The sequence below is a fragment of the Kogia breviceps genome, chromosome 3 (genome assembly GCF_026419965.1).
Source record: "Kogia breviceps isolate mKogBre1 chromosome 3, mKogBre1 haplotype 1, whole genome shotgun sequence".
In the NCBI taxonomy this organism is placed as follows: domain Eukaryota; kingdom Metazoa; phylum Chordata; class Mammalia; order Artiodactyla; family Physeteridae; genus Kogia; species Kogia breviceps.
In genome coordinates, this window is record NC_081312.1 from 104313037 (window position 1) to 104328871 (window position 15835).

The window sequence follows — 15835 nt, forward strand, 5'->3', positions numbered from 1 at the left end:
ATGAAGAATAAAGGAGTGATTAGAGGATAATCCTGAGAGAATTCTTAGAGGAACAGAGAGAGTTTGGGATTGGAGTGAGGAGAGGAACTTGAGTACTGTCATAATGAAAGTTTGCCTGCTAGAGGTAGTATCATGTACTGAGTTTAGGAGATGCCATGGAGTAAGCTCTCTGTAGAAAATAGTGTAGAATTCACTTTTTCTATTTATGGGATCAAAGCAACATTTCACTTTTAAAATTACACTTAGGTGGTGTCATCATCTAAGAGAACCTCTGAGTCTAGAAAGCATGGATATTCATTCTTCACTAACTGATTCTGTTTTAGAGCCTGAGAGTCAGAGAAATTTAGGCTAGAAGCATAGAGATTCTCTTCCTCTCACTGTGAGGTGAAGTAACTAAGGCCTGGGAATATTGTGGCTTGCACAGTGGTCCCTGCTAGTGGGAGCAAAGTTACCACATGTATCTATTCCAGAGATGTTATATGCATATACAAGGAAAAGCACATACATTATTTTTTGTTGAGATATATATGTATGTGTGTGTGTGTGTGTGTGTGTGTGTGTGTGTGTGTGTGTGTGTATGGGGGGGGCGTTGTGCTTTACTTTTCTCATTTTAAAAAATTATATGGATGAACTATAATTTATAAACCTGTCCCCTATTGATGGACACTTAGGTTAGTTTTGATCTTTTTAAATGCAACGTCACTTTTTAAAAAGGTGAAAATGTCTGCTTTGAAGTTTTTTCTTTCATGTACATTAAATAAACATACAAGTATGTTCTTTCTCAGTATTTGAGAATTTTACTACTACTCTAAATATTTTTCTATATTATCTAAATTCAGTAGTCTGTAACTGTCACACTTCATAAATGATGATCATTAAAGCAAATATCGTATCTCATAATTCAACATACTAAGTTAAGGTAGTTTATTGCTATAAAACTCTTAATGTAGTTAGAGTAATCATCGACTCTTACTTATGCTCAAAGACTATCCAAAAAGTTGTGCTTGAAATTGTGGTATGTCTAAAGATGCATGTGAAATATAAAATATTCAAATTAAAATTTCTACAGAATTTCCATTTAGAGAATGTTATTGCTGATACTTTATAGCCATCCATCAGCATGTATGTGTGTAACTCACTACTTATTTTGCTTTTAGAACCTTTTGCCCAGAATAGCAGCCAAACTTGATGTTGCCCCTATTTCTGACATCATTGCAATCAAATCACCTGACACATTTGTGAGAACCATTTATGCAGGTGAGTACCCCCAAAAAATAATTAATCAGTATGTTAAATTTTTGAAAACTTTAAAAGCAGAGATTACTCTTGAAGATAGGGTTCTGAAATATGGACCATCTTAAAGATTTCTGAGGAAAATCTTAGTCTTAGAATTGCCGCTGGACCATAACATGACATCTTCTCTGGTAAATCTGGAACACACTTCTTTCCTTCCTGATCATTCAGTGTACAGAGTGAGATTTTTCCAGTGATCAATAAAAATTAGATTTAATATTTAGCATATTTTGTAAGTGACACCTGGAGAAGAAAATTTTCTATATTTTTAAAGTAGTATTTTCTTGTTTTTTTAACATCTTTATTGTAAAGTAGTATTTTCAGTCTTCTTTGCTGCTTCTACTTCATTTCCGTCTGCATTACAATATTCACTTTGATATCTCTTTAGTTGATCTTTTGCTAAGCACACTGGTCTCTAGTGGGGCTGGAGAAGGCAATGAACTCTTTGTTCTTTCTGATCGAAGTTGTGTGTTTCAGTATAAATGGGCAATTCTCAAATCAGATCTTTCATCGTTACTAGTGTTTAAAGGGAAATATTTGGTCATAGTTTAGGTTACTCTTAATGTGATTGCTAATCCATAAGAAATGTTTCAAATCCTTTAAAAGTCTTGATGCATCACACTTCCTGTCTTTTATGCCTGATCATGTTTTCACTTATTTTCCTCCCTTAGCAAGGCATAGTAGCTTCGTTCTTATTAAGTTGTTGCAGCTCATGTTGTTGAGTTACTGATTATGTTGTTTTTGGAGAAGGAAGCTTTTGTTTATATTCCTTTTAGGAAGAGTGTACCTGATTAGTGTGACTGCCTTTTCCAGTTTGTTTCTTCCACGCAGGTCAGCACTTGTTCTATTTTTAAAGACATCTAAGGTTATACAGAGAGCCACTGATATGTTTCTTCAGTGTTATAGTCCTTTATCCTATACTTAGTAAAGGTAGAAAACAAGTAACTGGTCTACAGTTATTTCTTCCTTCTCTTTGTGAAGTAAATTCTGAACCTCAAAGGAATATTTGGGAGGTTTTTTGCCTTTCATGGTGTTTTTTTAAAAAATAAATGTGTATTACAGGAAATGCTTTATGTACAGTGAAGTGTGATGAGAAAGTGAAGGTGTTTTCTGTCCGAGGAACATCTTTTGAAGCTGCAGCGACAAGTGGAGGTAGTGCCAGCTCAGAAAAGGGTGAGTGTTCATTTGTATTTGTTTGTATTTATTTCAGTTTTTTTACCTCAGAGATTATATTAGAATAAGAGAAGGCTTCTAGTTAAATTTCTAATGCAGAGTGTTTGAGAGCTCAATCTAAATATTATTCCCAAGTTTATACAAAAATAAGAAATATTTATATCATTTTTGGTCCTTGGATGTTTGCTTTGGTGTACATCAAAGGGGTAGGAGAGAGGGGGGTGCATTAAGATGAATCCGTTATGTTGATGTAAAGGTTTTTTACTCCCCTCTCACAGTTGCCTGTTATAATAGAGATTCAATTCAATATAATGTAATAATAGTAAACTTATGGAAGGTGTTATACTGTAACATATACAGTATCTTGTTGAACCCCATAGAGAGAGGCTTATTCCAGTTTTATAGCTGGACTCAGAGAGTTAAATGACTTCTCAAAAGTCATACAGCTAATGAGGTGAAGGCTGGAATCTAGTTGTCTTTCATAAAATCAGAGAGAATGAAATTAGTAGCATAAAAAATTCACAGTAACAAAGTTAAATTTCCTGGAATTAATTCTTTGTGTATTTCTCTTAAAAAATTATTTTTTACTGTAGTACTTGAATTCATGCTCTATGTTTTGTTATATGTATCAATATATGCAGCATCAAGTGCTTCCCCAGTGGGGATATCAGAATGGCTTGACCAGAAATTAACAAAAAGCGATCGACCAGAGCTAACAGGCGCCAGAGTGGTGGTATCTGGTGGTAAGTAGAATATTGTAATTTATTAATTTTAAAAAATGATGTAAACTTAAAATACTTTGCTTTTATTAGTACTCATTTTAGAGGAGCACAGGTGTTTTTTCAAGTGTAAGAAGTAGGTAAGTTGTGAGTATTAGTCCCATTTTACCGATTAGGAAAATGAAATCATGAGTTTAATACACAGTTTGGACTTTCCATTGCAAATCTGTGTCATTGGCACCAGGGGGAGCATGATACAAATCTCAACTCCATAGCTTTGTCTTGTTGACTGACTTCTGTGTTATTCAGAAGAGTATGGTTGACTTCTGAAATCAAAGAAAGAACTAGTTGGAATCTCAGGGCTGTGTTGTATGATTCCCACCTTTCACTCTACTTTGAAAGACCTCCAGTGCAGTCCAGGTCTCGCTGTATTGTATGATTCCCACCCTTCACTCTTCTTTGAAAGACCTCCAGTGCAGTCCGGGTCTCTATGGATTACTCTTTGAAAGTTTTTTTGCATTTAGTATCAAAGCTGTTAATATTGCACAAGACTTACTTCTTTTTGTATGTCATGTTTCTTACTTAAAAAAAAAAAAAAAGACCAAGAAGCAAACAAAAAGACCCACATTTTATAGCCTGCTGGCTTTAAAACAAAATAACTGCTGTGATTCAAAAATCTTCCCAAACTAAACATCAAATGAAATAATTAAGCTTCCAAACAGCCTCCTATTGCAAGTGGCATTGAGAGGAAATAATTTAATATTTCAAAAAAGGTATACCTGACTAGTTTATTCACTTATTTTTTTAAGAAATGTTTATTGGGTATATGTTCTCTGCCAGGCCCATTGCAAAGTGCTGAAGAAACAAAGAGGAAAAGGCAGATTGTTCTTGCTCTTAAGGAGTTGAAAGTCTAGTGGAATGACTTCCATGAAAATAATAACTTCTTTCAGTTGTTCAGCTGAGTATTGCTAAATATAGCAGTGACCAAGATAGGTAAGGATCTTGTATTGAAAGAGTTTTTCTTCTAGTGGGGAAGACTGATTTTAAAGACTGATTATACCATTAGTTAACCAGTTAGTTAATTACAATAGTGTTGAATGCTTTATAGGAGAAGTACAGGAGTATCATTGGAGAACTCAGGGAAGGCTTTATAGAGGAGATGGCAGTTGTGTAATATGAAGATTCACTCATGTATACGAAGTTCAAAATTTTTATGGAATGGAGTTTATATTTGCTCAATTTTTTTTTTCATCTTTTTAAATGAGGTCGGGGTTTGAAGAGTGGAGAGAACTTTAAATTGTTGTACGATTTGGCAGATCAACTACATGCTGCAGGTAAAGTTACTTTCCTTAGTTGAAAAATGTTCCCATTTCGTTGGAAATATTTTTTCTTCATAATCTCTTTTGTATATAAGTCATTCAAAGCTGCAGATTTTTTGCTTTCTCTGGTTTTCAACTTTTCTCTCTGAAACAGTTTTTCTTAGTCTCCAAGTAAATGGTGTAGCATTCAGTGAAGAGAGGTTGTCCATGTTCTTTTTTATTATTTATGTGACACTCTTAACATTTGCCACATTTTAGTTTTTTCCATTAAAAAAAATTAAATGTCAGCTTCATCGCCTACTTCAGATTCAGGAATGCCTTATTTTTCCCTTTATTGGTGGTCTAACATAAATCTCTCATACAAATAGAAATTAACATTTAACATTATTTTCTAAATTTATAGGGAAGAGAGATCTTGTTATTAAAAGTATATTGAGAATGGAATGATGTTTTTTGAAAAATCAGAAAACTAAAAATATTTTAGTTTTTAATTATACAACCATTACATGAATATATTCTTCTTTTTATAAAAATATCTGTTTTGGGGCTTCCCTGGTGGTGCAGTGGTTGAGAATCTGCCTGCCGATGCAGGGGACATGGGTTTGTTCCCCGGTCCGGGAAGATCCCACATGCCGTGGAGTGGCTGGGCCCATGAGCCATGGCTGCTGAGCCTGTGCTCTGCAACAGGAGAGACCACAGCAGTGAGAGGCCCATGTACCGCAAAACAAAAACAAAAACAAAAAAAACCAAAAAAAATCTGTTTTCTCCCCCTTTTGAGAGTTCTGTGTATAACTTTCTAAGCTTTTCCTGTGCTTTTATATTACCTAATATGTGTACCCATAGAAACAGTTATGGTTTTGTCTGAATAAAGGCAGGATATTTACTCTTTATAATCAGATGGTGGTATTTGACTGAGGATATTTCATTCATTCATTCATTCACTGAACAAATATTTATCAAGTGTCCACCATTTGGCAGGCACTATTTTAGGAGCTAAGCGAAAGCAATGAACAAAATAAGCGAAATTATTCTCTCACAGCTCTAGAGGCCACAGGTGTGTTGACATCAAGGTGTTGGCAGAGCCACACTCCCTCTGGGGGTGAATCTGTTTGTTTCCAGTTACCAGAGGCTGCCTTGGCATTCCTGGGCTTATGGCCGCATCACTCCAGTTTCTGCCTCTGTCCTCATATTACTTTCTTCTCTCTGTATCTGTTTCATATCTCCTTCTGTGTCCCTCTTACAAGGATACTGTGATGACATTTAGAACCCACCTAGATAATTCAGGATAAGTGCCTTCTCCCTTAATTTTTTATCCTATCTGCTGTCATATGGGTAGTATTCACAGGTTCTGGGTATTAGAAAGTGAATGTATCTTTGGAGAGGCCATTTTTCTGCCTACCACAGATAGTAAACACAATAAATTAGTAAATTATATAGTGTGTTAGAGGGTAGTAAATGCTATGAAAATAATAGAACAGGAAAAGGAGGGGGAGGATTGCAGGTTTAAATAAGCTGGTCAGAGTTTGCCTTAATGAGGAGACATTCAAATAAAGGTTTGAAGAAGATAAGGAAGCAAGCTATGAGGAAATCTGAGAGAGAGTGTTTCAGGTAGAGGGACCAGTAAAGTGCAGAGGGCTTTTTGCTAAGGCAGGAATAACAAGGAGGTTAGTGTGGCTGGAATGAAAAGTGCAGAAAGGGAGAGTGGTAAGAGATAAGATTGGAAGTAATAGACCAGATCACATAGGGCTTGTAGGCGTTCATAAGGAGATTGGTTTTCTCTGAGTGAAATGGGGAACCATTGAGCAAAAGAGTTGCATGATCTGACACATATTAAAAGCATCCGTCTGGCTACAGTTTTGAGAATAGACTATAGGGTGATAAGTGCACTAACGGGGAGATCAATTAGAAGACTGTTTCAATCATTCAGGTGAGAGATGCTCATGGTTTGGAACAGGTTAGTAGCTGTAGATGTGGGGAGAAATAGTTTTGGAATATATATTTGAAGGTAGAACCATTGGGATTTCCTGATAGATTGAATATAGATTATGAGGAAAAGTTTTTATCTGGCAGCTGGTAGGATGGAGTTGCCATTAGCTGAGATGGGGAATACCCCAGGTGGCACAGTTTCCAAGGAGAGACCAGGAGTTCAGTTTGGGGCATGCATTCAGGCCACCATATGTACAGGTTCTGCATCCATGGAGTCAACCAACCATGGATCAAAAATATTCAGGGGGAAGAAATTCCAGAAAGTTCCAAAAACAATATGAATTTGCCTTGCACTGGCAGCTGTTTACATAACATTTACATTGTATTTATAATTATTTACATAGCATTTACATTATTCAGTATTATAAGTAATTTAGAGATGATTTAAAGTATAGGCATTGCACTTTGCAGATATTACATTTTATACAAATTGAAGGTTTGTGGCAACCTTGCTTTGAGCAAGCCTATTGGTGCCATTTTTCCAACAGCATTTGATCACTTAATGTCTCTTGTGTCACATTTTGGTAATTCTCGCAATATTTCAAACTTTTTCATTACTGTTATATTTGTTACGATATGTGATCAGTGACCTTTGATGTTACTATTGCAAAAAGACTATGACTTGCTGAAGGCTCAGATGATGATTAACATTTTTTAGCAAGAAAGTATTTTTAAATTAAGGTACATACATTATTTTGTTAGACATAATGCTACTGCACATTTAATAGACTACAGTATGCTATAAACATAAACTTTATATGCAAAAAAATCCATGTAACTTGCTTTATTGTGGTGGTTTGGAACCGAACCAGCAATATCTCTGAGGTATGCCTGTATACAGGAGGGAGTGCATAGGTTATATGCAAATATATTCCATTTTATTGTATATAAGGGATTTGAGCATCCTTGGATTTCAGTATCCTTGTGGGGCAGGGTTTCTGAAACCAATCCCCTGTGGATACTGAGGAATGACTGTACTAAGTTTTGAGATGTCTAATAATAGACATACTAATAGAGATGTCAATTAAGCAGTTGGTATAGGAACGTGGAGGTCAAAAGTTTGGGCTGGAGATAGAAATTTGGAAATCAATTGCATTTGTTTGGCATTTGAAGCCATAAGACCAGATGTACTCACAAAGGGAACTGAGTGTAGATATAGAAGAGGTCCCAGGACTAAGCCTTAGACTCTGCAAGATTAAGAGGTAGGGGAGAAGGGGAGAACGAAGACCAAAAGGAGTGGGTAAGTAAGTTAGGAAAATCAGGATAGAGAGTATGATGTTTTGGAATCCAAATGAAGTGTTTCAGTAAGGGAAAGAGTGATCACCTATGTCAAATGCTACAAGGACAGAAGGTCAAGGAAGATGAGGACTGAAAGGTGACTAATTGATTTAGACACTTAGAAGTCATTGGTGACTTTGAGCAGTTTTAGTAATGGGGGTGGTGGGTAGTGGGGACAAAAGCCTGATTGGAGTGGGTTTAAAAGAATGGTCCTAGGTAGTAGTTACCTGGTTGTATTCACTTTATGATCAGCCATTGAGCAGTAGCACATTTGTGATTTGTGTCCTTTTCTGTATGTGTGTTATATTTTAATAAAACAGTTTTTAGAAATAGAATGGGAGGCCTGGCATTGGAGACAGTGAATGCAAACAACCCTTTAGAGGCTTTTAACTATATGGGAGAGCAGAGAAATAGACAGTAGCTAGAGGGGGAGCGGGATGAACAGGGACTTTTTAAAGATTGGACACATAATAGCATGCTTATATGCTGATGGGAATGCTTCATTTAAGAGAGAGAGATTAATCATACACGAGATAGACAGAAGAGTTACTGGAGGGATGTTCTTGAGTAGATGAGAGAGAATATGAACACAGCTGCAGGTTGATGGGTGAATGTGTTAGTTGGAGCATGTGGAAATTCTGATTGTTTCAACTTTTTCAGTGAAATAGGCAGAATGTTAAAGAGTATTGTAAGTTTGATGAGAGAAGGAAAGATATGAAATTATATCGATAGTTTAAGAAAGATGGAGAGAATTAAGGCCTATTTATTTAAAGTAAAACCCAGTTAACATGGCTGAGTATTGGTGTTTTTCTCCAGTCGTGCAGAAGTATAGTAGGACAGGTATGGAAAAGGTGGAAAGATTGCTTAATCAGTAACCAGAGATGGAGGATTTCCACTTGAGTGTGATGGTACAAGAGGAGGGCAAAAAAATTAAAGACATATGCAAAGGAGTGATTAGAGTCACTGATCTTAGAAATTAAGCTGGGTAAAGAAAGAAGAGAGAACATGAGGGGAGAGAGGGACAATGAATAGAATTGTGGATCCCAGTGTGGTCAGAGGGTTGTTGGAGTAGGGTACTAAAAATAGTCAGCTAGAAAGGGGAGGTCACAGAGAGACTTTGGAAATCAAGATTATTGAGGGATGTTGCTAATGGGCTGGTTGGGGATATGACCATGGGCAGAGTGAAGGACAAGATGATTGGAGGAGAGTTGCTCAAGGAACTGAGAAGCCAGGGCGTCAAAGTCTTCAAGAATTAAGACAAGACTAGTATTGGAGAAAGTGACAAAGACCCAGAAGCTAAAAATCATTGAGGAATGAAGGGGATTGACCTGCTGGTTGATAGATGACACAGCAATATATGGGTGACATAATCTGATGACATGAGATTGGAAGCTGAAGGGTTTTAAGGAGGGAGGAGGGGAAACTTTCTGAGAGTGGCAGTGAGGGCCCAGTGGTATGAAGATGGTGGCAGACAACGTGACATCTGCTGGAGAGGGCTGCATGGGAATCCTTGTCCTCAGGGAACATTTAGACAGATAGGTGGAAGATACAGAGACTTGTGGTTTGCTGGTATCAGGCTGTGAATTCCAGAAATCATAGTGTAAGGTTTCAGGAATTGGGTAGCAGTGGGAGAAGGGTGCAGATTCGGGAGCATGCAGGGCATTGTGGGGATCAGTGTATGGGTTATGAAGAATAACCTTTGAGTCTGGGGCTTGTTGCAGTGACTGATGTAAGTGAAGGGCAGAACGTGATCGGTCCTGACTGACTCATGATAGATAGTGGAGGTGAGTCTGTGAGTGTTAAGAGATAGTGAGGAGTATTCACTAGGGCTCCCCCCTTTTGTCCTCTCTAGATGGAGATGAAGAGGACCTGAGGCTCATTGTTGACCCCTGCTGGGAGAGGGCTACCTTTTCTCCAAGTACAGGGCTCCTTTTGACTCCTGCTGAATGAGGATAGAAGGCTAGTTAACTTCTCATTTTAATTTTTAGATAGAAAATACTGGTTAAGCCTTTATCTTGTATTATATGTAACTCTTTTCTTTATCTGGTCCTAGGGGTAAAGATATTATTATACCTTTCTTTAAAAGCTGTGAAGTTACGGTGTAAAGGAGCATTATATAATGACGTCCCAAACAGGTTATAATGTATGTTTTATGTATGTACTATATCAATGTCTTTTTTTAAAAACTGTTATCAGTGAATATTCCAACTAGTTGAATAATAGAGCTTAAAAAAATGACAAATATTTTTTCCTTAGTTGGTGCTTCTCGTGCTGCTGTTGATGCTGGCTTTGTTCCCAATGACTTGCAAGTTGGACAGACAGGAAAAATAGTAGCACCAGTAAGTATAGCCATAAAATATGCTATGCAGAATTCTATGGGGATAAAAACTGTATATATTTGTGGAACAATCATCTCAGTGATTGGTGTCCTATTCAATGTACCTAAGTAATTAGCCATTACCATGGTGAATGTGTCCTTCTCACAGGTCTGTGGATTTCTTGGCCTCAGTAAAACACAGAGCAGTTCTTAAATCCAGCATTGTTTTTCACATTTTTTAAAGCAGTGGAATTGTCAGATTTATGTCACAACAAATATAAAATTGATAGGGGCTTCCCTGGTGGCGCACTTGTTGAGAGTCTGCCTGCAGATGCAGGGGACACGGGTTTGTGCCCTGGTCCAGGAGGATCCCACATGCCGCGGAGCGGCTAGGCCCGTGAGCCATGGCCGCTGAGCCTGCACGTCCGGAGCCTGTGCTCCGCAGCGGGAGAGGCCACGGCAGTGAGAGGCCCACGTACCGCAGGAAAAAAAAAAATTGGTAGAAGCAGCGTTTTATTATTAAATGGATTTTACAAGTTCACGTTAACATTTATTTACCATAAAGCCTATGTATTATAAAATCTATCAGTAAAACTGACGAATCTATATTATTGAACACAGAATCTCAAAATTGGGAGCTGTGAGTGACAACTGTGGTCTTATATCTTCCTGAACACCTAGTTTATTTCTGTATTATGTCTAGTTGCATGAAATTCAGAAAATTCTTATCCATATGGGATGGGTAAGCGATACTAGACTATTCAGTTAAAACTATCCAAAACTTACAAAAGGAACACTTTGGTTTCAAAGTTGAATCACTAACAGTATCTAAGATTGTTCACATTTCTTAGATGATTCAGGTTTTCAGTGAATACAATTCTCAGCCAGTTTCAGTCTTTAGTGTGTGGAGGAAAATGAATTTTTTTATATATTTCAAAAATTTTTTAATGTATTTCAAAACAGGATATTAAGTCATATCCATTTTAAAGTATCTCATATCTCAGTGCCCTGTTCCATGAGAGGTTCATTCAAAGTTTCAAAATAGGCAAAAAATTTAAGTCTTGATTTTGAAGTTTGTTTTGAAGAGTGTTCAATCTTTTGCCCATTTTAAAATTGAGTTCTTTGTCCTTTTATTGCTTCTTTATTCACTTTCTTTTGAAGAGCAGAAATTTTTATTTTTTATAAGATCTAATATATTGATGGTTGTTAATACTTTTTGTGTTATTCAGCTTATTTGAAGTCAGATAAGATCTCAGAATGTAAAATAGTTACTAAATAAACAAAGTCACAAAACCATGTGACCTGTTTGCTTGTGATACTGCATTAGTCAAGCTGTGAGAGCATTAATTGAGCAAGTAAGCTCCAGCCTTCCCTAGCATTTAATGAGGTGTGGCACATAGGTATTTTTTTGGTAGAAATCTTGTTTCTCCTAGTTTACATGAATAGATAATCTTTAGGCTTGAATTTATTTACAAAAGATGAGACCCACAACCTTCCTAATCAATAATACTTCTACAAGAAAGTATGGTAGGAGACAAACTTTTATTTACATTGACATTTCAATAACAACACACTTGTTATTAAGTAGGATAGCAGAATGACAGGGAATGACCAGTGGCATCCTTACCTGTATTGTAAATAAATGTCATACAGTCAGCTTTCTTCAACATTACTGTCATGAATATAGGATTATTGAAAATTTTTCATAAGGAATTAAATACATTAAAGGCTTTGAAGACTTTCTTTAACATAAATCATGTAAGCCCCAGAGATGCTGATTCATTAACTCTGAGTTAGACTTTGACATGTATATATATATGTGTACATATTTATTTGTGTGTGTGTGTGTGTGTGTGTGTATTTTTCTTTAAGGCTTTAAAGCTTTTTTGAGATGATCTCAAGTTTACAGAAAACTTTCAAAGACAGAGGAAAAGCCTTTATTTTTGTGGACTATTTGAGAGTAAGTTGCTGAGATGATTCTCCATCATCTCCAAATATGTAGGACATTCTCCTATAAAGCCACAATACAACTTTTAAAATTAGGAGATTAACATCAATTTACATTAATACTATCTAATCATCAGACCTTGTTCAGGTTTTGCCAGTTGTCCCAATAATGTCCTATATAGCAAAAGGATGTAGTTCATAATCACATGTTGCATACAGTTGTCATGTGTCCTTCCATCTCAAACAGTTCCTGTCTTACTTTGACTTTCATGACCTTGACACTTTTGAAAAATTACAGGACAACTGTTTTGTAGAATAGAATGTCCCTCAATTTGCATTTGCTGTCTCCTCACCATTCAATTTAGGTTTTATATATACATCTTCGACAGGAATATCACAAAAGTGATATTTTATACTATCAGATGGCACACAATTTCATTGTGTCTTACTAGATTTTTACTTTGACCATTTTGGTTGAATTTTTCATAAGGAATTTAAATATATTAAAGGCTTTGATATCTGTCAAACTTCTCCACTGTAAAGTTATTTTTCCCTTTGTAATTAAATGTTTTATGAGGAGGTACTTTGAAATGGTGTGAATATTCCAGTTCTCCTCACTTTTAGTTTATTTATTTGTATTTATTTATAAATGAATGTTAAATAAATATTCATTTATTTATAATAGGACTTATGGTTCCTGTTTTATTCAATGGGTGAAAATTTGTTGTTATTATTTTAATTGATGTACAAATTGTTCTACCTTTAGCCAGTGAGAACTCCTTCAAGGTGGCTTCTGTATCTTCTTGACATGTTCCCATCATTCTTTGAGGCCTTTCTTACTTACTGACAGAATAAGACGTTCCAGGCTTTTTGTACCTTTCCTATCCCAGCCCTGGCATCAGTCTTTTCTCCAGGGAGTCCTGGTTCCTTTTAGTGAAGAATAGTATGAAGCTGACATCTGGATATTAACTGTGCTTGTTGCTGTTCCCAGGACCCCTCAGTGAAAAAAGCTAGGGAATGTGTGTAGGTATGTATATATGTATGCAGATATACACACATATGTATTCATATACACATACAAACATTTATATCTATTTCATTATCAGTCTATCTACATTGAAAACCATGAGTTCACAGTGACATCACCAATTCCAGTCCAAGGTCAATTCTGACTCTCCCTTTCCCTCTTTGTAATGCCCTTCATTGGCAGTAAAAAACCTGGACCCTGCCAATACGCTAACCTGCACAAATGCTCTCCTTGCCCCACTCAGGCTCCCACCCCCTGCACTGAACATTCAGCCCTCCTATATAGATAACCCTACCTACCTTGCTTGGACTCTGACACCCCTCTGGATCACTTTTTCCCAGAGTAGTTGTACAGTTTTATATTTCCACCAACTATGTATCTGGGTTCCACTTGCTCCTCATTTTCACCAGCGTTTGGTATTTTAGCTATTCAGGTGCATGTGTAGTGGTGTACTTTATTGTGGTTTTAATTTGCATTTTCCTGATATCTGTGACGATGGACAGTGTTGTGTTATTGGCCACTCAGATGTCTTCCTTACAAAGTATCTATTCAGATGTATGGCAGCTTTTTTATTGAATTGCTTGTCTTTTTGTTATTCAGTTGTAGAAGTTTTTTAAAAAATCTGTTCCAGATATGTTACTTGTCATATATGTTTTGCAAATATTTTCTCCCAATCTGTGGCTTGCCTATTTATTTTAATGGTATCAAGATGAGGAACTTCCCTTCTGTTCCCAATTTGCTGAGAGTTGTTATCATGAATGGTTGTTGAATTTTGTCAAATATTTCTCTGTATCTGTTGAAATGATCATGGCTTTTTTCCTTTATTCTGTTAATTTGGTGAATTATGTTGGTTGATTTTTGAATGTTAAACCACCTTGAGTTACTGTGGTAAACCCTACTTGATCATGATATGTTATCCTTTTAATACATTGCTGGTTTTGATTGACTAATATTTTCTTAAAGATTTTTATGTCTGTCTTTATTAAAATAATCTGTAATTCCCCCCCCAATATCTTTGTCTAATTTTGGTATTGGCATTATGCTGGCTTCATAAAATGAGTTGAAAGATATTCCCTCCTGCTGTATTTTCTGAAGGAAAAATCTGTGTAAGATTGGTTTGTGTGTGTGGGGGCTGTTTTTACTTTTTGGCTCTTATGAATAATGCAGATAGGAACATTCATGTACAGGTTTTTGTCTGGACATATGTTTTCATTTCTCTTGGATATGTACCAAGGAGTGGAATTGCTGTTCATTTGGTAACTTTATGTTTAACCTTTGAGGAACTGCCAGACTGTTTTGCAGAGCAGCTACACCAACAACGAACCAACTCTTAGCTTTGTTAATGTTTTTCATTTTCGTTTTATTGATTTTTGCTCTTAATTTTCCTCCTTCTAATTACCTTGGGTTTACCTTGCTCTTAAGGTAGAACTTTACTTCATTAATTTTATATTTTGCTTGTTTTTAAATGTAAATATTAAAGATATAAATTTCCCTCTAAATAGTACTTTAGATGCACTCCACAAATTTTGATATATTTTCATCATTCATTAAAAAAATTTTCTAATTTAGAAAATTAGGAATGTTTAATTTCTATATATTTGTGATTTTTTTTCCTAGATAGCTTTCTGTTACTGATTTCAAATTTAATTTTGGTGAACATCTCTTTAATATTTCAGTATTAAAATTCATTGAGTCTTATTTTATGGCCTAACAAATGCTCTATCTTGGTGAATATACCTTGTGCACTTGAAAAGAATGTTTATCCTGCCATTAGACACCACAAGAATAAAGATTAGTGAACTTGAATATATAGCAGCAAAAACTGTCCAAAATGAAACAGAAAATTTTGAAAACGCAGGACAAAAATGGACAGAGCCTTGGTGAGCTATGGGACAACTTTAGGAGGCCTAATATATGTGTAATTGGAGCAGGAAAACTATTGGAAGAAATAATGACCATAGAATGTCCAAATTTGATGAAAACTATAAATCCACAGATCTCAGAAGCTCAACAAACCCCAAGAACAGAAAACAAATGAAACTACAAGGCATGTAATAGTCAAATTGTTTACAGAATGATAAAAAGAAAAAAATGTTCAAAAAGGAAGTCATTTTATTTTTAGTACATTTGCTTTGGAGGGAGAGCCGACTAATTGGAAAGAGTCCATAATTTAACGCACATCAGATCTCCTTGCTGCATTCCCTATTGAAACTGTTTTTTTTCTTTTTCAAATTCTTTTCCCATTTAGGTTATTAGCAGAGTACTGAGCAGGGTTTCCTGTGCTATACAGTAGGTCCTTTTTGGTTATCTATTTTAAATATAGCAGTGTGTACATGTCAGTCCCGAACTCCCAGTCTGTTCATACCCCCCTCCCTTTTACCCTGGTAACCATAAGTTGGTTCTCTAAGTCTGTGAGTCTGTTTCTGTTTTATAAATAAGTACGTTTGTATCATTTTTTCTTAGATTCTGCATATAAGCGATATCATATGATATTTGTCTTTCTCTGACTTACCGATAATCTCCAGTTCCATCCATGTTGCTGCAAATGGCATTATTTCATTCTTTTTAATGGCTGAGTAATATTCCATTGTATATATGTACCGCATCTTCTTTATCCATTCACCTGTTGATGGACATTTAGGTTGCTTCCATGTGTTGGCTATTAATAGTGCTGCATTGCACATTGGGGTGCATGTATCTTTTTGAATAATGGTTTTCTCCAGATATATGCCCAGGATTGGGATTGCTAAATCATACGGTAGCTCTATTTTTAGTT

General features: G+C 36.0%; 1 protein-coding gene across 12 annotated transcripts in view; it reads left to right on the top strand.

The window, feature by feature from the left end:
• The window catches only part of ETFA (electron transfer flavoprotein subunit alpha), a 91006-nt gene that overhangs the window by 20207 nt on the left and 54964 nt on the right, over positions 1 to 15835 (top strand). For 3 of the 12 annotated variants that reach the window (XR_010839731.1, XM_059058179.2, XM_059058184.2), the window contains exons 5-9: positions 1158 to 1257; positions 2356 to 2466; positions 3108 to 3209; positions 4451 to 4519; positions 10025 to 10107. Coding sequence is in view for 4 of the 12 variants with exons in the window: in XM_059058179.2 (XP_058914162.1) it covers positions 1158 to 1257; positions 2356 to 2466; positions 3108 to 3209; positions 4451 to 4519; positions 10025 to 10107 (465 nt within the window). In the remaining 8 variants the exon portion in view is untranslated. Of the gene's footprint in view, positions 1 to 1157; positions 1258 to 2355; positions 2467 to 3107; positions 3210 to 4450; positions 4520 to 9821; positions 9912 to 10024; positions 10108 to 11957; positions 14757 to 15835 lie in introns of those variants that run through there. The other 9 variants (XR_010839732.1, XR_010839734.1, XR_010839735.1 and 6 more) reach the window with 8 other exon arrangements.